The 27,273-nt window shown below is 38.2% G+C and overlaps 1 protein-coding gene across 6 annotated transcripts in view; it reads left to right on the top strand.

Moving 5' to 3' along the window:
* The window catches only part of ZFYVE28 (zinc finger FYVE-type containing 28), a 144,569-nt gene that overhangs the window by 100,970 nt on the left and 16,326 nt on the right, over positions 1-27,273 (top strand). For 2 of the 6 annotated variants that reach the window (XM_039723911.1, XM_039723908.1), the window contains exons 8-10: positions 756-2,120; positions 13,661-13,765; positions 26,644-26,798. In XM_039723911.1, the coding sequence (XP_039579845.1) occupies positions 756-2,120; positions 13,661-13,765; positions 26,644-26,798 (1,625 nt within the window). Of the gene's footprint in view, positions 1-755; positions 2,121-13,660; positions 13,766-26,643; positions 26,799-27,273 lie in introns of those variants that run through there. The other 4 variants (XM_039723909.1, XM_039723912.1, XM_039723910.1 and 1 more) reach the window with 4 other exon arrangements.

Below are 27,273 nucleotides of genomic sequence, written 5' to 3'. Positions count from 1 at the left end.
GCCCCCTCGCTGCTGGGGTGGGGTGAGGGCAGGAAAGGCCTTGGCTGTGTGAGAGTCCTGGGCAGCAATAACAAAAACACCCCTGGCTTATCAAGAGTGTTTCCAGCACAGATCCAAACAACAGCCCCATAGTAGCAACTGTGAAGAAAATTGAATTTTATGGCAGGCAAAGCCAGAAGACTGAGTTCAGTGTTTGAGGTAGGAGAGAACCAACTTCCAATCCTGGTTTCAGTGATCCAGCTTCCAGATACCAGTGTTGCATAAGCAATATTACTGTTTTGTTGAATTCTTTTATCTGACAGTGTAATGCTGTGAAACTTCTGCAGTACTCTTCTGCAGAATAATTTTCTGAATCAACTTGAAGGATGGAAAATTGGTTTGCTAATCAAAGTCAAATTTGTGAATTAAAAAAGTAAACTGATGAAATAAATCTAATTGTGGGTGACATTTTCACTATAAATGATGGGGAGGGGAAAAATTCCATTTTTGTGTGTGTTTTGGTTTATTTTGAGGCTTCACTGCAAGCATGTATATAATTTTATGCCCTCTATTTGCATGAGTAATCTCAAATTCAGGCATCAGTAGTCATGTGCTCTGGATATGAATGCCAAATGCACTAAAATTCACAGTCAAAATTATTCTGTGCCCTGAAGTTCTGGATTTCTGCACTAACAGTAAAAGCTTTTTTAAAATCTGTAATACCAATGCCTCATGATTATAAATGACAAGTGATGTGTGTGTTTCTTCATTTTCAGGGATCTCCTTCAGACGCTGACCGAGGATGAACTGCACACACTGGAACGTAACCTGTGCATCTCTCAAGATGTGGATTTTCCTGTCAGAGCAGATCCTGAAGTCCCCTCTGTCATTGCACCAGGCATAACTGCGACTTTGCCTCCTAAGGAACTTTCAGCCAAAGCTGAGAACACAGAGGCTGAGCTGGCTTGTTCCATGCAGTATGATGAGCAGGAGCTGGAGCAGCTGAATAGGATGGTACACAGAGTCGGCGATGAAATGTCTTCTCTGCTTTCCCCTCCAAGCATCTGTCAGTCTCCAGCTCACAGAGCTAGCCTAAGAAACAGTTCTAGCACAGAAGCTTCGCCAACAAGACACCATCTTGACAACCTAACTGATGAAGAGGACAGAGTGTTTTTTATGGATGACCTAGATGGAGCAGGAGAAGCTCTGGCTGGGTTGGATTCAGTAAGTGATACGTTTGCTTGGGTGAATAACCCTTGCCACGATTCAAAACAGAACCTGCAATATAGAGATGCTTTACTTTATGAGAATGGCCATCAGACAGAGGAAACTTTGCTTTTAAAAGATGCTGAAAGTGACTTAAGCAATAATAACAATGTTGAAGATGGAAAGCAGATGCCTGGCATTTCAGTTCCAAATTCATGCAGCTGTCTGGAAGGCGCAGACTCGCAGTTATACCTCAATGGCTGGGATGCGTACGCCGATGACGCGGAAACGGCGGAAGTGATAGCGCACAGGACAGGGGGAATGAAAATATCTGCTACTGTAATATTCAACCCTAAATCTCCTTCTAGCTCAGAATCCCCAGTAACAACCCCAGAAGCAGCTATTAGTTGTATTCCTGGATCTGCTAATCCATTAGCAAATGAGGAGGAGGATGAATCCCATAAACTCAGTATAGCTGCCACAAACTGTCTGATTAATTCCTGTGTGTGTTGTGGCAGCTGTGAAGACAGCAGGGAGGACGGTGTTGAAGGTTTAAAGACTAAACATTCTGCAGGAGGTGTTGTAAATGCTTCATACACATTAGTAAAGTCTAAGGAAATGGACCATGTAGATAACTTGGACAATTCAGTCCCTGAGCAGGAAACATTAAAACCTGAAACTTCTGCTTTTTTAGCAGAAAGAGACTCTGGCAGTGAAGAGCAAAAACTGCCAATCTCCTCTAAGTGCCTGGCACATTCCTCAGGTTCACAGGTAGGAGTAGAAAGTGACTCCCAAGAAGAAGCAGAAAGCATCTCAAATCAGCAGAAGAAGTGGGAGAAGAGGAAACAGCTGTGTGATAAAAAAATGGACTACAATGAAGATGCTAGTAGTGAAAGGACAGCAAAGGAAGATGTAAAGTCAAGATCTAGTTCAAGGTAAGAGCAACTTGATGTCTTGGTAGTAATTTGCATGTACATAAGTTCCTGCATCCTTGTACTGCAGTGATTGGTGTATTGTTAATGTTGATTTTAAGGGCAATAGAGTGTTGCAGGATTAAGGAATTTATCCATATATATTTTTTAATGCAGATAGCTTTTTATTGGACATCAGCTTTTCTGCAAAATATTTGGAGATCTGAATTTTAATCATTCAGTGTCTCTGTATCATTGAAATCGATGTTACATTACCTGCTTAATGTATCCAGGAGGGCATTGCTGCTAAATGGTACTTGGGTCATTACTTCCATTGTCCTCTGCTGATTTATAGGAGAAGTGTGTCTGGCAAGTGCTAAAAAGTTAACTTTTGCATCAGTGCATGGGATTAAATTGTTATCTAAACACAATTTTAGCTTCATTTGAGAGAAAGGGTTGATGTGACCATGTTGCCTTTGGGCACAAGTATGTCTGTGAATGTGTGTGTGCTGAAGGAGCCTAACAAAATGCAGAAATGGCTCTTAAGCCTCTTGGACCATTTCAGCCAAAGGTGACAGAAGAGTGGAGGTCACGGATTAAGATTCTGCATATTTAATAACAGTAAGGATCTTACTTGATAACGGGGAGAAAAGATGATAATACTTGTAGTAAAGAAAGTGCCATGCTTCAGCTCAACTTGGATTAGACACAAGGGATCTCACACAGTTCAGTAGAAAACCTAACTTCATTTTGGTTTACTCTTTAGGGGATAACCTGTTTCGTAGTGACTCCTCAGTTTCCCTGAAGTATTAATATCATGAAGCAGAGGGAAGACATTAAAGATAATTTACCTTTGTTTTCTGGCTTTCAGTGTGTGTGTGATGCAGGCTCTCTCATTTTGTTATGTTCATAGAGTTCAGGATTACACAGTGGAGGTAGTTTGAAGCACAAAACATAACCACCATATAAAAGCTACAGAAATAAGTGTACCAATTGAATGATGAAGTATTTTACTGGTAGTGGAAATAGAATAATGAGTTCTTTGACCTGGACCTAACTGTTTTTACGGGTTAAATACAACTTAACAGGCACAAAACTCAACTTATCTTTTTCGTTATTCTGACTATTTGCCATCTTAGGCTTGCAAGCATGATCATATTCAAGACCTTAAAACAGGGTTTCTAAGTGGACTTCATTTTAAGATGTAATTCACAAATCCCTTTGACATTCCATGATTTTGCAACAGTTCAAATGGAATATTACATAAAAGTAATCACTGTGTTTAATCAGTTTACTCATAAATGATACAAAATTCAGACTCTTTGTCTACCAGTTTTTGCCTTGGGTAGGATATTAAATTAATTTCTGAGAACAGATCTGAAAAATATAATAAAATTATATATATCTGTAAGCTGCTATTTCAGCTTCCCATGTTTTGTTAATGTAGCAACTTCTCCACTGTCTGTCCAGCCTCTGCTAATGTTGTTTAAAAACTTTATCTAAGAATTGTCCTTTTAAAGAGAGTTCTTTACGTCTGTCTTCCTGTTTGCTTTTTTTTGCTCCTCGTTCCTGTCTGGCCTCTCCTGCCTGTTGTGATTTTGTAGACCTAAGTCACATTTTGTCCATGTGGTTACTTTTTCAGATTGGAAAAGTCAGAGCCTACTTGATCAGAAGTTGTCCACAAATTGTCCATACCTTTGATTGTGCCTTATCTCTTGCCCTAAACAATTTTCAATTATATTACTTCCTCTTAGCAGTAAGTGAATCAGAACTGCACTTACTCAAGATAAGAGCAAAGTGTGGATGTGCACAGTGGCATAAGTGTTTTCAGTTGTTTTTCAGTGGTTTTCAGTGTTTGAGTTGGAGTTCTTACTAAGTGGTGTGCTGAGGTTCTTTTTGAAGTTGTCTGCTAAAGCCCCAAGATGTTGCTTGTGGTCTCAGAGGCTGTTGTTCTGAATCTGATGCTAAAATTGTTCCCATGTGTTTACCTGTTAAGTCTTGCCAATTTATTACCTGTTTCTCAGACTTGAGGATCCTGGGGAGTTGTGCAGTCTGTTCTGGTTATTACCATGAATAATTTTGCATTGGTGGTAACCTGTCAGAGCTCATTGTTCTCCCTGTTTTTGAAGTTCATACACAAAAACAAAGCTCCCAGGGTGCTGAAGAACCTCAGCCATGAAACCCACCTTTCTGAGAAGTGATTGTTTAACAGCTTCTCCCAATTTGTGATTAAGAATTATCTGTCCTTTTTGGGCCCCTCCCTTTTATACTGTAGCTTCTCAGTTTTGCTCAAAGCCTTTAGTGAGGTAGTTTGACAGAGCCTATTTGGAAATCCAGAGGCTTGACAGATGAATCACCATTCTTCATAAGCTTCTTGACCCCTTCACAGAGCTCCCAAGAGGATCCCTCTGCAGAAGTCACCTTACCTCTTCCCAGACAGACCTTCCTATTGTTGTCTACTTATTTTAGCTTTGGATACATTTTAAGTTGCTTGGTATGATCATCAGGCTCACAGAACTAGAGCTGTTTGAATCCCTGTGGAGTCCTTTTTTTTTTTTTAGGGATGGCCAGCTTTAGACTCCAGGCATGAAGGAAGTTTTAAAAGAGAGCTTAATAATTCATCTTACTCATTCTTGAGTTCTAAAACTCTTGGCTGAATGTTTTTGAATATTTTGTTAACAAGTTAGTTGGATTTTACTGTTGTCACCATAGCCTTTTACACAGATGCTTTGTTGATTACATCTAATTAGCTGTATTCATTTTTGAGACTGCAGTACATCTGATTATTAGTTGTCAAGTATTCCACCTTTGCAGCAGTAGAGCAGTAGGATGGAAGTATTTTGTTACTAGATTGTTGCTACTTTATTTGGAAGGATTGCAGTACCAGCTCCTTAGGTATATTCTGTGAAAGATGGAGATGCTGGGGTTCTACTGAGAACTAGATTAAAAAGTTTAATAGATCATATTTTTTCCTTAAATGTGTGTGTGTATATATATATATAAAAGATTTGGGTCTTGCCTCTGAATCACTAATCATGTTATCAGGAAAAGAGATAATTCAGTTACAGAACTTGTGGACCTTTCCTTACTCATGCTGCCTGGGCAATGACTAATCACTGCTTTTTGATGGTATTTTTAAATTGGCAGATCACATTAGGCTTCTGTGACTGCTCCCTATTACATGCTTGTGAATGCCAGCTTAACCATAGGGGAAATGTTGGAGACAGTAGATTATTTTCAGAATGATGGACCCATTAGCTAGAACAATAAGCAATCTCATACACATGGAATAGCTGCAGGATAGGCTCATTTATCAAGTTGATAAATGTATTTACTTTCTAGTTACTGTAAGTCACCAAGTAGAAGAAAATTTTCTTTCCCTTTTCTGAATAAAGCAGCTCTCAAATGTGAATGTTGTGATACAAACAGTTTGTTTTAGTAAGTCTAAACTATTTCACTACACAATATGACATTTTAGGTATAATCTCTGTGATCCAGATGGGTTTACCATACTAATCCTTGTATCTGAAATAGCTGGTGTTTCAGGCTTCTCTGTCTAGCCTCAAAATTCAGGGGAGTTTAAAATACAGATTAAACACTTTTCTACTAAAGATTTCATAGAATCATAGAATAGTTTGGGTTGGAAGGAACCTTAAAGATCTTGTTCCAAACTGCTGCCATGGGTAGGCACATCTCCCACTAGACCAGATTGTTCGAAGCCCTGTCCAAACTGTCCTTGAACACTCCCAGGAATGGGACCTTTGCAGATTCTCTGGGCAACCTGTGCCAGGGTCTTACCACCCTCACATTTCTTTCTATCTAATCAAAACCTTCCCTCCTGCAGTTTGAAGCCACCCCTCCTCATCCTCTCACTCCCTGCTCTTGTAAAAAGTCTCTCTCCATCCCTCTTGTGGGCTCTCTTCTACTACTGGAAGACCACAGTCAGGTCACCCTGAAGCCTTCTCTTGTCCAGGCTGAAGAATCCCAATTCTCTCAGCCTTTCCCCATAGGAGAGGTGCTCCATCCCTCTTGGTGGCCTCCTCTGGACTTGCTCCAGCAGGTCCATGTCCTTCCTGTGCTGGGGCCCCAGAGCTGAATGCAGAGCTGCAGGTGGGGTCTCACCTGAGTGGGGCAGAGGGGCAGAATCCCCTCCCTCACCTGCTGCCCACGGTGCACTGGACGTTCCCAGGCCAGGGAGGTTTGTGGGCTGAGTGCCCATGGCTGGGCCATGTCCAGCCTCTCACCCACAGCACCCCCAAGTCCTTCTCAGGGCTGCTCTGGATCTGTTCCTGCCCAGCCTCTGCTGTCACTGGGAGCTGCCCTGACCCAGGTGCAGCACCAGCACTTGGTCTTGGTACAGCCCATGAGATTCCTTGGGCCACTTCTCCAGCTTGTCCAGGTCCCTGTGGATGGAGCTCTGTCCCTCAGGTGTGTCAGCTGCACCCCCAGCTTGGTATCAGCTGCAGACGTGCTGAGGGTGCACTCAATCCCTTCATCTCTGTCATTAATGGAGATATTAAGTAATTCTGGTCCCAGTAGGCACCCTGGAGGGACACCACTTGTCACTGGTGTCCAGAGCCATTGCCCACTGCCCTCTGGATCTGACCATCCAGCCAGTTTCTTATCCATATAACAATCCATGCACTGAGTCCCTCTCTGTCCAATTTACATCCAAGGATGCTCTGGGGGACTGTGTCAGAGGCTTTAGAGAAGTGCAGCTAAATGACATCCCACAGCCCTTCCCTTGTCTGCTGATGGACTCACAGACAACCATCACTGGCTATTGCCAGGTCTCTGCTGCTTGGGGTTTTAAGTGTTAGCTGATTTGACGTCTTTATTGGTTATTTGCTTGTATCTTAAAGATATAAAACACCAACAGCATATAAGTCTCAGGAAGCAGTGCTAATGAGATGCAAATATGAGAAAAGCACTAGTAAAGATGCAATGTCTGACTTGCTGAAGGAACAAGGTGATAAATAAAGGCTGTCATGTAACAAAACAAACAGTTAAAGGGGAAAAGCAATGTAAGAATGGAACATAAAATGATAAAATTACAAAAAAACCCACCATTTGGTGTTTTGGGTTAAAAAAGGATATAAGTTAATCCCAAAACCAAGCTTTAAATGTCTGTCTAGTATTTCTTGTTTCTCAACTGGAAGCAAAATGTACAGATTTTTTTTTAATGTTCACTTAAACATAGAATTCTACCTGCTCTTCCACAGACAAAAGAAAACTACAAAGAGGGAAGATTTTTGTGTATGTGTGTTTTGTAAATATTTGTCTTTCTGTTCTTTCTGGAGTTGAGGAGTCGGTGTAAACCTGCTAATGTTTTATGAAGTTTGGCAACTTGTTTACTGTTGTCATACAACGCTGGTGTTTTCATGTTTTACTCTTAAATACCTGCTTCTGTTGCATGTTTGTCTATGTACTGACATCAAAACAGTTCTGATATAAAGAAGGGCTTTTTAAGTGTAATTTCTTGCTTTTCCACTGCAGGTCTATTTAAAATGTCTACCTTACGTTTTACAATTTTTTTTTTTGCGTTTTCCTTCTTCTGTTTGAATGTATTCTTGATGAAGCCTTGGCAGTGGACTGACAGCTGGCAAAAGGAGCTGCAGTTGGTAGTGAGGAGAATTTCTTCCCTTCACCCTTCCTGCAAGCTCTAGCTGTGTCCCTCAGCTTAGGATGCTGGCAATGTTTGCATTTACTTGTGAGGGCTAAAAATGAGAATATTTTGCCATATGCTTTTGCAGTGTAAGGAGGAAGAATGAGATATCCTTGGAAAAGCATGGTTTGCTATTTGTTGATCTATATTGCAACTCTGGGCTGAGGAATAATTTATTCTTGAGCTTGGTATTCAAGTTGTCTCTTTTCTTAGTCTTTCAATTCTTTAATTCTATATTGTATATATTGTACAATATTCATATATTACAATAGTTTATATTGTAATATATTAAAATCTTATTTCCTCAACATATTAGAATAACTTCATTAAAAAATGAACACCTGTTTCAGACAGTTGGTTTCTAATTTTGATTTTTTTGGTCTGTACTTTATTTTGTTCACTTCTTAGCAACATGTGATGTGTGCACATTTTCAGTGCAGCAACTTTAAAATAAGTCATTCCACCTTTATAAATGCATGGAAAACAGCCATTTGACCATTTGTATTTGGAGGATGGCTAATATTTGCTAAAAAAAACCCAAAACCAAATTCACACAATGTACATTTCTACTTTGTCTGAGTTTCTAGCTTTGCTACAAGTATTCCTCTATCAAAATTTAATTAATTGACATTGAAATTCAAATTAACTTGATTAAATGTCTTAAATTCATGCTTTTCTATAATATTCCTTTCACAGTAAGATTTAAGAAAATTTTGTATATTTTTACAGGAAAAATGTTGGCTTTTCCCTGAAAAATTAATGGACAGCTGTGCAAGTTCACATAAACAAAAATGTCTGTTTATTGTCTTGTACTGATTAGTCTTTTAACTAGCTGTTAAGGAGAAAGAAAAACTCTCACCAAAAATTCTCAGCAAAAAGCAAATAGTACTTGACTGGGAATTAAACATTAGCCTTTTAACTGCAAAACCTCCCTTAAGCAATCCTTTATCTGGCTGTTGATTGAAGTTCTTTGTTCCCCTTCTAGTATTCTGTTTATTGCCTTTGTGCAATTAGCCAAATTCAGATTCAGTATAAATTAATTGTTTCAGTCTCTCCTTCCCTTCTTTTTGACAACACAGGTCTCAAATTTGAAATGGCAGTGTTTTAGCTGGCCTCTTGAACTCTGATTTTGGGCAGTATCCTGTAACACAGCTGCTGTTATGAAGCTTTGGTGTCACTGTTTTATACCAAGCTTCCCTTTTACTAGGTCCAAATACCAATTGAACCACATTAGCTTTCAATGTAGGGATTCCTGAAATAACAGGTTAAAAAATTTTAGAGGGTAATTTTTGAGTGGATTTGGTGTGACACATGAAGCTTTAGCCCTTATGTAGTGAGCCAGTCAAACAATACTTGTGCCAATTAACTATTGTAATATGAAATGTAATTGTATTCAATTAGTAGCATTCCTGAAGAAACTGTCCCCTGAAACAGAGGTTTAATTAAATGTAAGAGGCTAGAAACACATTCCAGTAGAAAAAAGCATAGATAAAATAAAGGTGGCTTTCAGTTTTTTCTTTTTAGAATAGTTACAAAAAAAAAGCAACAGCTTTCAGTGAAGGGTTCATTGGTCCAGTCTGCCAGTATTCCATGAAAAGAGGCAGCCATATGACCCCATGTCACTTTTCTCCATGTCCTCAAAACTTTATTCTGCAATTTTTTCAGAAGTGCTGAAGAATTATGTTTTGATGAGCATGGATACTGGTTTTATGCAGTGCTAGAATGCAATTTTTAAAACAGCACTGTAGGTGTTTAAGACCTACAAATGGAAGAAACTTTTGCCACATTCCCCACTATAAGCAGTCCTACGAATCCCAATCCAAAACAACATTATAGCAAATGAGCATGACGTGGTGAAGCTCAGGTCACCTGTGGGCTGATGTGGGAAGGAAGGGTTAGCAGCTCTCAGCTGCAGAATGTGGCTTTATGCACGAATTTTCTCCTATAATTGTGCTAATGAATGAGTGTGCTGAGCCATCATCAGCTGATAATGGGAATCTTGAGATGGGAAAAACAGATCAATTCACCTCAGGATCTACCAGCACCTTAGAAAAGCAGAGAGGATCTTCAGGCAGACATTAATATGAGGAAAACTCTATAGTTATCCTAAGGCTGTGTGTACTGAGAGGGAAAGCAGTAATTATTAAGGGTTTTTTTTAAAAGCTAGTTAGTATAACACTTAGTATAAAACAGAGTTACCATTATTGGATTCCCATTTCTTGGTACTAAATAAACACGGAACTTCTTATGTGAGGAGTTTACAGCCTGAATATGAATCAGTAAGAAACACTGTTAACCCTAAATACTGTTTCCAGTACAATGATTCAGTCTATATGGATGCACAGGAATGAGAAAAATGTTTCCATGTTGTAATTGCCTGAACTACACATAGTTTATTACAACAAACAAATATCTGTGTGTGTGGTTTGTGTCACATGTGTTCAAGCAGTTTGCATTGCCAAATGCTGACTGGAATCTCATCCTGAAGTCAGCAGATTGTTCAGCATGGTCAGGTTTGTGCCCCAAGAGAAAAATGGAGAAGTGGAAAATGAAGGCATTTATAAAGCAGTTTAGAATGGCAAACTGAGTTAAGACAAGGCTTAAAAACTGGTGAGACGGTGGAACTGGTGAGAAGGAGTTGTGCTGATAGGAACTGGTATGGACTGAGAGAAGATTGAAATGAGAGGCAAAGAAGCATGGAGAAGAGATGAGGCTTATTGCCTGCTCAGAAGATATCTGTGAAGGTGGAAGTAAAGATAGCATTGAGATGGTTGATAATGCCAGTTGGTTGTGGGCCGTTATGTTCATCATGATCACTGGGTTTACTTAGCCTGAAAGGTGCTTTATTGCTTTGCCTTCTTTCTCAGAATGTCCATTCCACATAGGTAGCTGATGATAGAAGGTGATTTCCTGTCTTGGGACAAGGTTGGCAATGAATAATATCTGCTTTTAGCAGAGAGGTGGTACTTTAGGATGATGGTTGGTTTGGTTTATGTTTTAGCCTAGAGCATTTAACTCTCCAAAGACATGTGTGAACTTTTGGGTTCTTGGGGAAAATGTAAGCCCTTTGGGCTCTGTGTAAGGACTTAAAATCTTAAATATGGTTGGTTTGGTTTATGTTTTAGCCTAGAGCATTTAACTCTCCAAAGACATGTGTGAACTTTTGGGTTCTTGGGAAAATGTAAGCCCTTTGGACTTGGGGAAAATGTAAGCCCTTACATTTAAGGACTTAAAATCTTAAATTCTTTAAAACAAAACAAAACAGTAGAAAACTAGAACCTAAGAAAATTGAATTTAAGTGCTTAAATACTGGTAACTGAGATATTTTGATTGTGCTGCAAATGTAGCAGGCAGAGCTTCAAAGAGAGCACTGAAGGACAACAAACCTGACATCTTTCAGAAAAATTATTACTACCCAAATCAGCTGGCAGGATTTTTACACTGGAAAAATCTGCAAATGGTGGGGAGGTAGGGAGAGGATAAAAGAAGATGCTGAGTTTGCTACTTGTTCTTGTTTCCTGGTTCTGCTGTTCAAAGATTAGTTTATTCTGAGCAAAGGAGTGATGTGCTTCACTTGCAAGAGAGAAGCAGTGAGGTATTTGCTGTAAGACAATGAGTTAACAAAATCCCATGGTAAATGTAAGAGCAGTTGAACAAGGTTCAGTAACAAGGTACACTTCAGTATTTAGTGCATGGAGGACAGGGTCAAACAAAGCTGCCAGGGAGACCCTTTCACTGGGTCTGGAGGTGCAGAGAGGAGCTGGATCCGGACTTAGTCCCAGACCTGATCAATAGTTTATGTCCAGAGAATTATTTATGTATGTGCAGTCCATCTTTTTGTCACTTAGCTAATGTTTCAACATTTCAGCATCTCAGTATCTGGTGTGATAAGGATCACTCAGCCTTGAGGAATAATCATGAGAGGCATCCCTACAGGGGAGATCCTGGCATGCAGCCTGCTGCCACAGAGGAGAGCTCCACAAGACCTGGACTGTCCACTATTTTTGGGCTGAGATGAGTGACTTATAGTCATATTTGCATACCCATTGTACTTTGGCTGGTGTGTGCTCATGTAGCCCTCAGCTGCTGTGCAAGTTTTATGGCCCTTGGTGTTACCTATCTCCCCAGAGCCCAATTTGAGTGCAGACGTTCAGACTGCTATTTCTTGCTTTTGTTTAAAAAGAAAGAGGAGGGGGGGGTGAGCACACCACCACACCTGCCTAATCATGGTATGAAATTGTGTGCTAATGGTTTTTTAATATCATTCAGCTGCTGTAAAACAGACAGTAAAATTACATTTTAGTAGCATGACCATATTGTAAGATTGGATGGGTAAAGGTGATGAGCTATAAAAGAGTAAGCCTTTGTTTAAATGCATATATCTCTTCATAATGAGCAGAATTAGCAAGGGAAATTACATAAAACGAATGAAAGTTAAATAGATTTTTGTTCAAGTCTGATAAAATTATTTTCCGGTTGTGAAGTCTCTCCTTTCAACTAAAGCATGGTACACTTGGGATTTATTTTCAGATTGGCAGTCAGAAATGAGAAACATGAAGGGGTACATTTTCCAAGTGATTAGTGGGAGGTATGCAAACAAATCCTATTATTTCTTAGTGGGATTAGAGCACATACCTTCCATACACTGCTTTGAAGAATTCCCCTTAAGCGTTCTTCCAGACTTCTAGCTGAAAAAATAGCTGTAATAGTAAATTTGGCAGGAAAAAAAAAGAGTTTGAAACATAACTGGCTTGCATATATCTAAAAAGCAAAAGAATATAAAAAAATCTACTTATAATTGTGGAGAAGTAAGGTGAAATAACCCTGACCTATATAAGTACCTCTCTTTTAACTGGAGATGTTTCTTAGGTTTCTCTTTGCATTGTCCAAAGATTTGTTGACTGAACATTTGAGTTCAGCTGGCTTGAGTGAATCTTCTGCACCGCCTAGAGCCAATACAACTTTGATATCTCTGCTCAAGATTACATATTTTCTTATCTCAAGATAAGAAAATAATTTTTTATATTTTTCCCCAGTTTGTGGAATTTCCAGTAGCTGAGCAGTAAATTGTTACTCAAACGAGAAATTGGTCTTTACAAGATAGTTTTATAAATGCTTATGAAACTGTTTTTACTCCTCTAATCCTAGTTTATGTTGATAATATGATATAAGATGTGAAATGATGTGTTATTTAGAGGCTTTTCATTAGTCCAGGGATGCCAGAGACAAGTTGTCTACCATTCATTTAAATGAGTCATGTCCTTTTACTTAGTAGCTAGTGGATTTCTGCTAATGAAGTGTCAGTGGTTTGCCATGGCACTGCTCCTTCCTGGATATCTGTTGGTTTAAAGCACAAAATTTAAGGTACATATATGGCACTTAGATTGAGCAAACTTAGGGGTGGGTATCATTGTTCTGTTTTCTATCAGACCTTTTCCTTCCAATGGGGAGCAAACGTAGGTCAGACCTGTCACAATATTCAGAAATTTTTGAAGTATGGATTACTGTGCCTTGGCCTGAAACCCAAGATGATTTTATGAACTTTCAGCTTTATGTGTTCAGTTTAAGGTTACACCACACTTAGCAGCATGGGCAAGCTACTCCCTCTATCTCCAATGAAAATGTAAGACTTGCAGTTATTTCCTGAATATTTTAACTGTATGGCATGAATTAAATTGAAGATTGTTGTAAGATGTGTACCCACTGACTTTGCTGAATTGCCTGTCCTTTTGGGAAGAAAACAGAATAGGTTTGTATCATCTTCTGAAGAGCAAAAAAATGCAACTGCCAGTTTATTCTTGTTTCTGAATAACCCATGAGAAGCCATGACTTATCTCAATGCTCTGTTTTTGCCTTTGCTCGCTTCAGCAGTTCATTTTGTTTCCGTATGTTTTTCCAGTTCTCAGGATGGCTTACGTGATTCCCCCCTCAGCTCCATCTCCAGCAGTGACTATGAGAGTGTTTCTGTCACTACATGTAGTCTCTCCAGCATTTACGCTCTGAGGTAATAACATCACTTTGCAGTCAGATTTGACGAATGGTATTGACTTATGCTTGCTTAAAAATTTTCATTGAATTAATCAAGTGACAGCAACACTTCTGAGTATTCTTCCTTTTGAGCAACAGGTGCTTTTTGGGTTTTGTTTTGTTTTTTTTAACCTGCCAGCTTTCTTCAGTGCTGTGACAAATGAGGCAACTGTTTATGGAAAAGTTTTTAATGCATGCAGGAACCACTTACATATGTCCATGATCTTGCTTTTATTTATCCATATAGCAGTTCTCAGAAGACACTTCAGGTTGTAGCTTGACAAGTTACAAATGTTTTTCTTAGTCAGCCTTCAGCTTTCTAAAAAACATGTCTTTTCCATTTTGTTTTGCCTTGTAAAATAAAAGATGTTCCAGTTAACAGTTTAACTTACACCCTGTTGCTGGCCAGCACTGGTAAGGATACAGTGAGGAGCTGATTCTGACTTCACAGAATATTCTGGATTGGAAGGGCCCCACAGATGTCGTGGAGCTCAGTAAGTGAGTGGCTCATACAGGGATTGAAACCATGACCTTGGATTTTTTAGCAATATTATTGTACGTTCTCATCTTCTGAAACTGCATGGGAGTTTTGAATTTAGTTTTACTCAAAGCACTTAATGAGAGTGATAATGGAATTAAGGTTAGGACAGAAAAATGTAACTAAAACATAAAAATGAGATCTTTGCATTTTTCCCTGTTTGCATAACATACATGTATGAGATGTATTGCATGCACTCAATGCAATAACACCTCTGGTACTGACAGATTGAATTACCACTGCTTCAGCTGATGTAGCTCATCCTCCACTGCTTCTCCTCTCTTTATCTTTTTCTTTCCCCAGAACTTCATTTGAGCTTCAGGATTTTGAAATTTCATCTAGGTTTGGGGATAAAAGGAGGAGATAAGATGGCTTTTCTAATAGTGATAGATGAAATACTACAAATAACAATTTGAGGTTTTTTTAGTATGTACCTGTCTTCAAGTTCAATTTTTTAGAGTTTTGTAGTTTTAAAATAAGGGCCGAAAGACGCAAGAAAAACTGTCCTTCATTATTTTAATTTTGAAATACATTTACTTTTGACTGTTTTTCAAACAAAACCCAATTTACCTGCATGCAGCAGTTGCTCTGTTCCAAGGACTGTATACATTGAAGACTGTTTCATACAGGGCTGTCTGAAGGATGGTAGGTGTAGCCCCAGTAACTCTTCAGGAGCAGCTGGAGCAGTGAGAATAAGTCTTGATTAGATGCACCATCTCTTTGGAAGGCCTTACTGGACTGCCTTTGTTACATTAATGTTGCAGTTGCCACTGTATTGGTAGTTAGGTGGAAGGAAGTTTGATTTTTAAGGCAGTATTTGTACACGTGCCTTTGTGCTCTTCTCCACTGGAAAGCAGCCTTTCATCGTCCCTGGGTGGCTTGATGAAATCTAAGTTTCTATTTTTCTGCAGTCTGATGGATATTGCCAGAGATGTAGCTATTGTAGTTTGTGGCCCAGTAAAACAAACCAGCAAAGTGCCTGCTTGACTGTAATGACAGGAGTTTCCTCTTTTGAAAGACTTAGTTTAAAAACAGCTAAAACTTCTTTTAATGACTCATTTTAATGAAATAAAAGGAAAAAAACTCTTAAGTCTAACTGCTTCACAGTGGTATGTTCCTAGATGTGCACAGAAATGTAGTATTCAGTGCATCTATTTGTATAATTTTTTAGAATATGTTATTTTGGGTGCTCCTCTGTTCTCTCTTTAGAGAGTTTATTTGGCCATTAAACAGCTTCTCTAGAGTTGTATTATTTGTTTACTGCAACAAACATATTCCTTGCAAAGGCAATCTCTAAAATGTTATTTTCTGAAATAACTAGATTTTCCATGATGGCATATCCAAAGTAATACCTGATTTGGGAGTTTCTTTTTTGTCTGAAATATGCAATTTTAATGTATTTAATTTCTTGATGTTTACACTTAACAACAATTAGACATTAAATGTAACATTTGCAATTTTATCTGAAAAATAATTGGCTAAAGATAGAATTCTTGAAATACATTTATGTGGTCTTTCATCCTCCTGTGAAACATAAACAATTCCTTTGTGCTATTAAATAATCAGTACTGAGACTGAGAGTCATGCTGTCAGATTGCAGCATATTTTGGGAATATCTTCAGAAAATTTAGCTGTGATAGCAAAACCAGTTTAACTGCAGTAGTAATGTTGAACTAGTAGTGTATTAAATAGCACAGATGGAATTGATTGGAAACAATGAAGTATTGAATGTATGGATTTCTGTGTAAATGTACATTTATTGTTTTCCAAATGGAGAACCAGGGAGAAAATTCCAACTCTTTGGATCCCAAAGGACCATTCAAACCAGTGGTTTGGGTTCTTAAATGGTTTTGCTGAGGAAAGTTTATTTCATTAGTACCTGATTTAGTTAAGACATTCCTCTTTCTAGTCTCAGAGGTCTGGTGGTCGAGAGGTTAAATCTTCAGCCCAGTTCAGAAGATAATTTTTTTCAAAATATTCATGAAGCAGTATCCAGACTTGAGATGCCCATACCAGTACTCAGCTTTCTCAGCAAAGAATAATATTATATGCTCAAAGTTGGGACCTAAGTTCTCTGAAAGACTGCAGCTAGGAAATGCAAGAAAAATGTTGATTTGGGAATAGTTCTTCTGTCCTGCACTTTTGCCTTTGTTAATGTGGTCAGCTCACACTGAAGCTATGCAAAATGACAGATTCATTCTGCATTAATGTTTGGCGCTGTCATTTTTGGTCTGAGCAGTGCATTACTGTAGATTTTCTGTCTCCTTTTTTTTTCTGTAGAGCTGCTCCTTATGGAGAGATTGCTCACAACCAGCAAAAGGCTGTTAGTAATGGCTTTACATGTACTGTACTGGAGTCCTGGAAATGAAGAACTCAGTGAGAGAGCTGTGGGAGGAAAAAGGGGTTTTATACCTTGAGCAAATCTGAATCACTTCCACTATAGATGCTGTTCCTGCCTAATGATTTTGAGCTGCAGACTGTTTGTGTGTCTCTTAGGCAGTGAGAGGCTGTGCTGTTTTGCACAGCTCTGTCACTCAAGCAGTGTGAGGGCAGTATTAATACAGTCATAAATGGGTTGCTGGATGAAGTCTTTTTGTTTAGCTGCTAAATCCCTTGCCCCAACAACCAGCTGAGCAGTACCAGCAAAACAAAAAGTCAGCCTTGACGAGGTCTGTCGGCTTTTGCTTCTGATTTTAGTCAGTGAGACATATGTGACTGAAGCAGATGTCTCTGGGTTTTCACCGCCAGGATTCTTCTTGATGTGTTTCATGCCTATCTTGTTCTTCACCCTGCAAGACAAAAAAAATTAAATCTCAAAATAGTGTAACATTTTCTAAGTTACAGCATTCCTTTCTAGGATATTCTGCGGGGTATTTTATATTTTATGCATATCTTTGTCTTTAGTAACAAGTAACTGGATGCAGATTTTATTTTTTCCAAGGAATAACCCAGGCAGCTAATGCTAACAAGTGCTTATTGCAGTGGGAAGGTGAGAATTCAGTTTTTGGAAGTTTTTTGGTCTTCCCCTATTAAAATTATAAACTTCGTATTTTAGACGTGTTAAAATGTTCAATGTGGTTGAAGTAAATATAGAATATATTGCTCTCTGTGTAAATCAAGTAAAACAGGACAGTATTTTAGGCTGACTAGCATCAGTGGCAGAGGCAATAAGACTGTTCTGGCAGAATTGGTAGACACTCCAAATTTGCCATTTGGGGGCTGTATTCCAAGTGGCATATCAAACATACCATATGGCTGGAGACTGACACAAAGTGATCATAATGGGCTTGTGTTCTTGTTTCTACATAGCTCAGTTGCAATTTTCATTTTTAGTAATTTGGCCACAATTATAATCATTTTCATTTTAGTGATGTGTAAAAAATCTGCTGTTGAATGTCACTTGGTGTTCCCTGTGATAGTAATAGAAGAAAATTACTAGCTTTCAGAAATTAGGTTTTATTTTACAGATTAGGGTTTTTTCCCTCAGTAAAACCCTTAGAATAGCCTGTTTGGGAGTTTTCAGATTATGTGTAATTAAAATCACTATAGTAACTGCAGTTTTTGCAGAGTTTTTGTCCATGTCTAAAGATACACTGTAAAACCACAATTAGATTGGAGGAAAAAAGAGAGGATTTCCTCATACTTACAGCTGTATTGAAGGTGAAAAATAAAGAGAAAGCTATCTTTTCTAATTAAAATTTTAAGATTCCACCTAATACTTTCATTAGCTTTTCTCAGCTTTGACTACCACGTCTGGATATGGAATTTCTGTGGGATTCTCCTAGACCCTCGGATGCATTAATATTTCTGCTGCTCATTTTTGTGTTATTTTTGAGAGAACTGATGGAAGCAATCTGAAAGTGTTGTGCTACCAAGTTTCCATATCCCTTAGAGTTCCTGTGCTGGGAAGTGGCTTTGAAGCTGCATCTCCATCTCCATTTCTGCCACACACAGGAGCTGCAAGTCAAGAGTGGATCTGCAGGAGCTGGATGCTAAATGAATTAATTCTCTTGTTGCAATGCCATGCAGAAATGTGGCTTGCCTATGGCAGAGGACATTGCTAACGAGCTGTATAAAATTACTCTTTCTGCACAAAGTGTAAAAGCTGGGACTGAGATATCTCTGTCCCTGGCTTGGACACCAGAGCTGGTTTTACATACCATCTCATCATAAGTTCTATACTATTAGTGATTTTCACTTTCAGTTCTTCCAGTTCAGTATATATTTTCAAAGTTTAAATATTTCTGTTCTCTAATCTCATTATATTTATCCATTTACAGTGTGAGTGAATGATTGAGAGCTTTAAGTGCAAGTTTGATTACAAGAAAGTAGTGGAAAAAATGTCATGGTGGAATTGAAAAAAGTCATAGTAGAACCCAAATAATATTCTAACTTCTTGTTTTTTCTGTTCTGTTTTTTCTTGAAGACTTTTACAATAACTTTATCTTGCAGGTTTTATCCCTTTTTGGTTTAATTTAGGAAAAGCAGTAAGCGTGGTACCCTGCAAGTATCTGACATTTAATTTGGTGGTTAGAAAGTACCACTGTTGATTACTAATGTTCTCTTTAGTTATTTTTTCATATGCACACTTATAGAAGTTTTATCTATAATGATCAAAAAAGCTATTTGGGAGAGAGCACTGGTAAAGTTGATAAATTCTGCACTGGCAATGTTGTTTATTTTAATTTCCATTTGAAATACTGTATCTTTGTATTCATCTGAAAACTCAGTCCAGAGTGTTAATGAGTTTGAGTAAGCCATAAATTCTCCTGGGCTCAGTTTCTTAGAGTTGATCTTTTTAGCAAGATGCTGCTTTACCAGCTGTGGATTTTGCCAAGTCCAAGTGAGAATGCTCTGCAGTTTGAGGTCTGAACAGATGAGGAAAGATTCAAGATGTTCTTCCAGCAGAATGAGGAGCTACAGAAGCTGCCAGGATCTGGAGCAGAAGTTCTTGCTGTTGATTTGAAATTCAATGAGTACAATCCTCAGGACTTCTTTCTGACTGGAGATACCACCTAGGCCATATGGAAAATCCTGTTAGCCAAATTCCTTATTTTACTGAGCCAGTCTGAGATTACCCACTGCTACAGGGGCAAGAGAATCTAAGGACAAATCTTGCAGTGTAGGAAAATTCCCCCCACTGAGGAATTCAGAAAGTTGACAGCAGATGGGGCTTCCAGCACATGTCCTGTCAGTGGAGCTGGGCATTGCTCACATGTGGTCATGCTGTTGTCCAGTCAAGTCCAGTTCTTTTGGTGATTTCTAGCTAGAGAGGTTTGCATGCAGTTACTTTTTTTTGTTTCTCAGTACAAAGTTCTGAAGCCTTGGTGGGCTTTTAAGGGTGGTTGGGTTGATTGGTAGGGTTTTTTCTGTTAACCTGTTTCTCTTAAAAGAGAGAGGAAATAGCTAAGGGGTTATATTTGGTTATATTTTAAAACTCTCTTGACTTAATAAAATGTTAGGGTTTAAAAGACAAGAAATAAAGTCCTGCATTAAAGCTTTTTTTTTAGCCTCCTTTAAATGTAGCTTCTGGGGTCATTCCTTAAAGCATAGTCCTTAGCTAAAAACCTATATGCTGTTACCTAAATAATAGCATATAATGTTCTGGCTTGGGTTTAAGTGACTCTAAAATTGAGTGTGTAGCCATCATGTTCACTTAAAATAATTGTAAGAAGCCATGATTCTCACAGCTTCTCTTCCAGCTACATCAAAACTAGCCTATGTTAGAAACCAACAGGTTTTAGCCTGCTCTTTATTGTGTTTCTGGTGAGACTATCCAAAAAGAAGCACTAGAGGTACTGCAGAAAGTAGGATGGGGAGGTAGGTTGGGGGTTTTTTTCTTACTGATAGGGGAATTACATATATCTTACCTAAACCCCTGTAATTTTCCTCTTGTCATTTCTCATGGATGGAACCTTTGTTTTCCCTGAACTGTTGTGTTTGAACCTTTACTTGGCCTTTGGAGTTGCTGTTTGTTCTTTTTAGCAAACTGGACCCCAGAGCTGACTACAGCCTTCTGAAGCAGAGGAGTAAGAGTAATAGCTTGGCTGACAGGTTAGTGGTGAGGTTTCCAGTTACAGCCTACACAAATATCAGTGGGAGCAATGTACCAACTTGCTGAAGTTTTAGAAATTGTATGCAATCAGTAACATAGATTTGCCTGCAAACATTTTGGTTTGGGTTTTTTTCGTTTACCATAAGGATGAAAAAATTCAGATGGGAGAGAATTTGAAATATTGTAGATTGGATAAAAAGTGTATGTTATTGATATTGTACTCAGATCATAAGGTGGCCAATATGCTAAACTCTGTATGAGCAAAAAATGAAAGTTGGGGAGCTCGTGATAATGTGAGAAATATTGTAAGAACTAGAATATGCTAAATGTACCTCTGTATATGGGGAAATTCACATACACGAGACACACATGTATCTATATTTAGTTATTCAGTACATGTGGTGTTAAATAATGGAGATGAGAGATTTGTTAAGGCCAACTAGTGCAAATTAATTGATATCATTTAAGTCCAAAGAACTGCACTGCTTTATAATTCGTAGACATTCTCTCATCAATTTTTAAATGAACACTAATTTATATTTAAGAATTGGGCTACTGACCCTTTGTAAAAACTTCCAACAAGGTTTATAACTGTAATGTCCTTCTGTGTAGAACATTAAGAATGTGTGAAATCACAGAAAACTTCTTGCAAAGTTTTCACGTTTCTCTACTGTCAAGAGTCTCACCTGCTACTGTACATCACTTACCAAACTTTCCTAGAGAGCATCTTGGTCTTAAAATGCATCTCTGGGTGAACCTCTGCATCAGAATTGTTCCATTTAAAGGATTGCATTCTTGCATGGATTTTTAATTCACTGTGAAGTGGATTCACCAGCTTTAAATTCCCACTAGAGCAGGAAGGTGTTACCTGTTTTGTTGCAGTTACATTCTACTTCTTCCCCTGCTTGTGTAATTTGCTGAAGATTCCCAGAGAAAGTGAATGGGAATCCCTGATGTCACAGGTATTTGGATAACATAAATGGTGAGGTTGGTCACTGAATTATGTATTAACACTTTTCTAGTCAACATTTGTAATATTGTTATAGAGTTTTCTTCTTAGACTTAGTTGGGATAAGTGTGTGTGGCTGAAATTTGAGCCCTCTCTGTTTATAGGCACCTCTGACAATCTTCTGAGATCTTCTCCTGAAAATCAGTTGTCATTGAAGACCTTTTCTGAAATCAGAGATTTAAAGGGTGGTCTTAATTTCCTTTTAAATTTGGTGGCATCATTGCATCCCATATTTCTGTTGGAGCTGGATAATCTTCAAGCTCTCTTCCAACCCTAACCATCCCTGATTCTGTGTTAAAGGGTACAATGGGTCTGTTGGGCTTTCTCCTTTGCAAGAAGTGACCCACTATTGCTTTTGATTTAAGATGTCAAAAGATAAAGAAACAAAACCAAACCAAAGTTTGTGATTGATTTGAAAACATGAAAATTCAGTTGATTTTTTTTTGTATTCATTGTATTTGAAACGTAGAGCTTTTAAATTCTTTTTGTCTGTTACTGCTGCATATTTAATGCATTTTTAAGATACTCTGAGGGTTGGTGTGTGAATAATGAGATATGCTTTCAGAGAATCTGATACATTCTGCATTCAGGCAGAGCAAATTTCAGGTTTAAAGAACCAAACATTTCCAGACAAATTTGAAAGGAGACATCTGTGAGTGGACACACATTTCTACAGCTGTTGCTATGTTTTGAGCACAAACATAAGATATTTAAATTTGGACCAACATTGAATTGGTTGACTTTGGTTGTTTGGTTTTAGATTTGCGGCTTTCACTGGTTTTGAATGAGTGTCAATGACCAACAAACACAGACCAAAGCCTACAGTATCAGACAGTTGCCCCCTAAAATGTCTGTCCACTTCTGAAAATATCTGTAATAACCTTCTTGTTCCACAGTCCCATTTTCCATTATCTATCAGATAGGTTGCCTAAAATGTCTGTCCACTTCTGAAAATATCTGTAATAACCTTACTCCACAGTCCCATTTTCCATTATGTATGAGTACTGCTACTTAAACTGGCTCAGAAGTTTCCTTTGAAACACAAAAGCTATCAAGCAGATTGCATTGTGGTGAAAGTTGGTTTTTTTTGTTTCCTTTGAAACACAAAAGCTATCAAGCAGATTGCATCTTGGTGAAAGTTTTTTTAATGTGCAATTACATTATTGGCTTTTGTTTGCTTGTACATATTTGGCTAAATTTCACAGTAAAGCCTTGAGGCCAGGCAAGGTATAGAGATACACCTTGAAAGTGTTCAAAGAGTCATACAGCTCTTCTCATGTAATAAATGAAGTGTAATTTTAAAATGGGTGGCTGCAGCCAAGTTAAACAAAAAGCTAATTCATTTTATCTGCCACAGGGTATCTGTTCCTTTATAAGGTAAAAGCAGATTTATTGTTTGGAATCAACCTTTGACATCACATATTATTTCTTTATATTCACCTTCAGATATGTTAGCTTTGCAATGGTTTTACAGTCTGAAAAATTAATGCATTATAAGCACTGTGTATATGATAAATGTTTCACAAGGGGAGTTCCATGTGTATTTTGGTGTTACCTCTTTGTAACTTAATTCATTGGGTTATTCAAGGTTCCTTTCAACCAAATAGGTGAGAAAATGAGGGCTTGTCTCTAGCAGTAGTATGGCTGTTTGTATTGTGCAATGAGACATGATTCTGTCTAGATCCATGTGTAGTTACTGAAATACTTCCTAAATATCTGGTATTGGCTGAAAATCTGGATCCAAATTATCTATGTTAGATAAGCCAAGTAGGAATGATATTCTTTATAGGGGGGAAAAAAAAGAAAAGGTAAGCTGCACCCAGTAGATCACATTTCAGGTTTGCTTTCTGTAATATCAATTTATAAAATCATGAGAATCTATTTGCATGGATGCAGTCATTGCTCTTTGGGATACTCTAATATTTAAAAATAGCTGGCTCTTTGCTGTTTATCTGAAGCAATTGCAGTGTTTCTGTTCTTATAGTATTTTTTACTGTCTCTACAATATTGTATTTTGACTACATTCTTTTACAGTTAGGTGTACTTTAAAATAAAGAACTGATGGTTGTTAGATATTCTTTGAGAGTCATTTTTGTCTTAGTTGGACTTGGGTGTGTTGGTAAAGGCAGAGTAATTGGTTCTGACTCTGTAGCAATTCTTAGGTCCAGTTTTAAATTTTTCTGAAGTATTCACTTTTTTGCTTTGTAGTAGCACAAGCAATCCCAAGAACAAAATATCCTTTTTTCTGAATCTCCTCTATGTGGATACTGCAGTTTACATGGGAGAGTGCCTATGAAAGTATGTCATAAATGTGAGTGTGCAGACATGCTGACCTTCCCTCCCACAGTGCTGGAGCAATTCACATGTGCTCTCTGCTGGGGATTTTGGGGAGAAAAGAGTCCCAGCCACTCTTGTGGTGACATGGTCAGTCTTAATGACACACCACAAAATCTAACAAAATAGGCTGCAATGGAAGTGGGTCAAACCGAGCCAGTCTTGTGGTGACATGGTCAGTCTTAATGACACACCACAAAAATCTAACAGAATAGTTAAATAATGGACATGAGAGATTCCACTGCAATGGAAGTAGGTCAAACCACATTCCTGAATGAAGTAGGTAAAACTGCGTTCCTCCCAGCTGGAGGAGGCTCAGAAAAGCAAACATTATTATTAAAATTGGTCAGGATTGTGGAGTGAGCCCTTCTTCCTTTCTGCAAAATAGCAAAGGACCGAGTAGCTTATATTCTTGAAGAGCACTCTTCACAGCTCTCTGCCCACTTAACACCTTCCTTTGAAATATTTCTTCAGCTGAGATTTGGAGGGAGAAGTCATCCTTGATTCAGTGGCCCTGTTTTCCCCTGCACAAAAGTTTCTGTGTATTGCGAGTTTTCAAGAGACCTTTGTGTTGGGGTTATATGATTACACAGACAGCATTTGGATTTGTCAGGAGGTCCATGCTTGCCTTGGAGAGCAATTTATGTGTGTATCACTAAGAAAGACTTTCTGCAAAATAGCAAAGGACCGAGTAGCTTATATTCTTGAAGAGCACTCTTCACAGCTCTCTGCCCACTTAACACCTTCCTTTGAAATATTTCTTCAGCTGAGATTTGGAGGGAGAAGTCATCCTTGATTCAGTGGCCCTGTTTTCCCCTGCACAAAAGTTTCTGTGTATTGCGAGTTTTCAAGAGACCTTTGTGTTGGGGTTATATGATTACACAGACAGCATTTTGGATTTGTCAGGAAGTCCATGCTTGCCTTGGAGAGCAATTTATGGTGCATATGTGTGTATCACTAAGAAAGTTTTTAGCTAAAACAAAAATTAGAGCCTGCTTGGCCATGTTGCAAGGCAGAGTCCTTTGTCTGTGTGTGAGAGGGTTTGTGTGAGCAGGCATCCTCTGCCTGCACACCCTTTGAGTCAGGAATCTCTTCCTGGCTCTTGCTGCCTTTCAGTTTATTCTTTTGTGAGCCACATTTGTACATGACCTTTTCATTGTCCTGAACACAGGCCTTTCCATGCTGACAGGCTTGCTGTTCTAATATCTCCTTTATCCCCTACGGAAAGGCAAAGGAAAATTGAAAGAGAATTCCCACTTCATTCTCAGTGTCTTTGATAAGCCCAGTCAGTCATGGTGCTGCTGGAACTGTAAACATAGAAATAACATCTCCTCACAAGAATTTTCTTTTGTTAGTAGCGATAGATAAAATGAGTCTCCTGCAAGCCTAGTCTTTACTCTGTGTCTGAAAGAATGGGGGGACAGTTAAGGTACTCATGCTACACATCTTCCATTGATATTTTTATCAATAACAAATCTCCAGCACTTATTTATTTTCAGTCTCTTTTTCCTAGGGCTTTTAAGATTGGGTGGCATAATTATTTCTCTTTTATATTTCAAAGCATTATCTGTGAAGCCTACAGGTAGAATTGGAAAACTATATCCTATAAAATCTTGTTATAAATAATGCTACCTATGTGTCTTCTCCCAAAACAACTATTCATGCATACTGCCATAAGGATGGGATCTGCAAGATGGTGAATGTTTCTGCATCTGATAAAAGCAGATTGAACTCAAAATGGGTTAGAAATGACTTTTTTTGTTATACATGCTACTTACACATGCAGTCAATAACTCTTCTTTTAACACAGCACTTGTCTGTAAAGAGTGTTGGAGTTTTGGACAGCAAAAATATGATTTTAAGTAAAATAGTCTAGTTTTCTGTAATAATTGGCAATATTAATTTCTTTCCAGTATGGGGAGAAAAACAGTTTTGTATTCCCTGTGACTTGCATGTAGTGGGGTAAGAAGGCTCCTGTCTCCTTTGGCCAGCACAGTGAATCCTGAGGACTTCAGTGTAGCTACATCCTGTGCTCTAGTCCCATTTAAGAGTTTTAGGGGCAAAGTGCTGCTTTTCCCCAAACTACTTCCTGTTTTAAACATCTTGATTTACAAGTATTTAAGGTAATTCCTGATATTTGAAGATTCTCTCCAAGGCTTCCCTGCTGTCTCAAGTTGTTTCAAGTTTCTTCTCTGTAGAGAAAAGTGGTAGGGGTGGTGGTGGTGAAAGTGTGGGAATGTCTGGCATCTGGTTTTTAAAAAAAATTAAAGTTTGAGTAGAGATTTGGTGGCACATTTAAATCTCTTTAGAGTTGATGAGCCATTCTTCACAATAGTTTGACATTTCAGCTATTTCTAATGTTACATTTATAAGGGAATTAACCTACCTCTACTGTCTAAATCATATTTTATTGCTGCTCTTTCAATTTTTTTTTTTGGGTGACATTATATTTAGATTCTGTTCTTGCTATATTAAGGTAACATAATTCAGAATTTCTTTCTTTTTTTCAGATAATTTCCCTGTTCGTAAATTTCTAAGTTGACTTCAGAACTGACCTTCACATTTTTAGGTTGATATTCCCCTTCAGGTTTTTTGGTGGAGTTATGGTTTCAGGACTGAGCTTTTAGAAGTTGTTAATGTGAAAAATGGCACAGCACTTTTAACAGCTAAGGAAAAATGCAGTAAAATACAGACAAGTGATTTTCTGCTTCAAGTTTTTTTGCAGCTGTCACAGAGTGAAAATCAAACGTGGTGGTGATTGGTTGCGTGCTGATTAACTTCAACAAGAATTTACAGCAATTAGTTCTGGTACTATAGAGTCTTGCCTGAGTCATAAATCCTTTAGGATTTGCTGAACATCCTGAACAACTGAGTGAAGATTTACATTACTTTCCTTTACATTATTTCTTTCTCTGACAGCAGTTTAATGACAAGTTCTTGTTCATCTGATGACATCGATCAGGAAGAAATCCAGCTGGCTTTGCAGGCTGCCAAAATTGCCACACGAGAGAAGATCAGATCTAGATTTCATGGCAGTAACGATCTTATTCACCGCCTTTTTGTCTGTATCTCAGGTATGAGAATCACTGAATTATTAAGCTGTTTTTCAGGGTTTTTTTTGGTTTATGTTTTGGGGTTTTTGTACATCAAGTTATGTTAGAAAGGACTAGAGATAAAGTTTCAGGAGAATTTTGGTTTTGGGACCTAAGTTGCAGTCTGGTTTAGAAGGACCTGTTTCCTGTTTGGAACTTTCAGAATCAGAGATGCTGACATCTTAGACCTGCAGTGTTGAAAAACTGGGACTTGTATCAGGTTTGACTTTTCCCTGGTGATGCCCTGTGGTGTTCAAAGAAAGAAATTTTACTTAGCAGTTCTGTTATCATGCAAAATTAATCTCTCAGTATTTTCTGCCAAATGATGTGGAATATATGTGTTGGCTTGCAGGTAGCATAAAAACCAGAATGTAACTTGGCCATTAGGTGGAATTAGTTTATTCAGATGTTCAATTTTTATTCCTAACGTGAACAAGTGATCCCCTAAAAATAAGTG

Source organism: Passer montanus, unplaced genomic scaffold (genome assembly GCF_014805655.1).
Source record: "Passer montanus isolate IOZ18808 unplaced genomic scaffold, ASM1480565v1 scaffold51, whole genome shotgun sequence".
In the NCBI taxonomy this organism is placed as follows: Eukaryota; Metazoa; Chordata; class Aves; order Passeriformes; family Passeridae; genus Passer; species Passer montanus.
The sequence above is the reverse complement of the archived record's forward strand: the minus strand, read 5'-3'. Positions and strand labels throughout refer to the sequence as shown.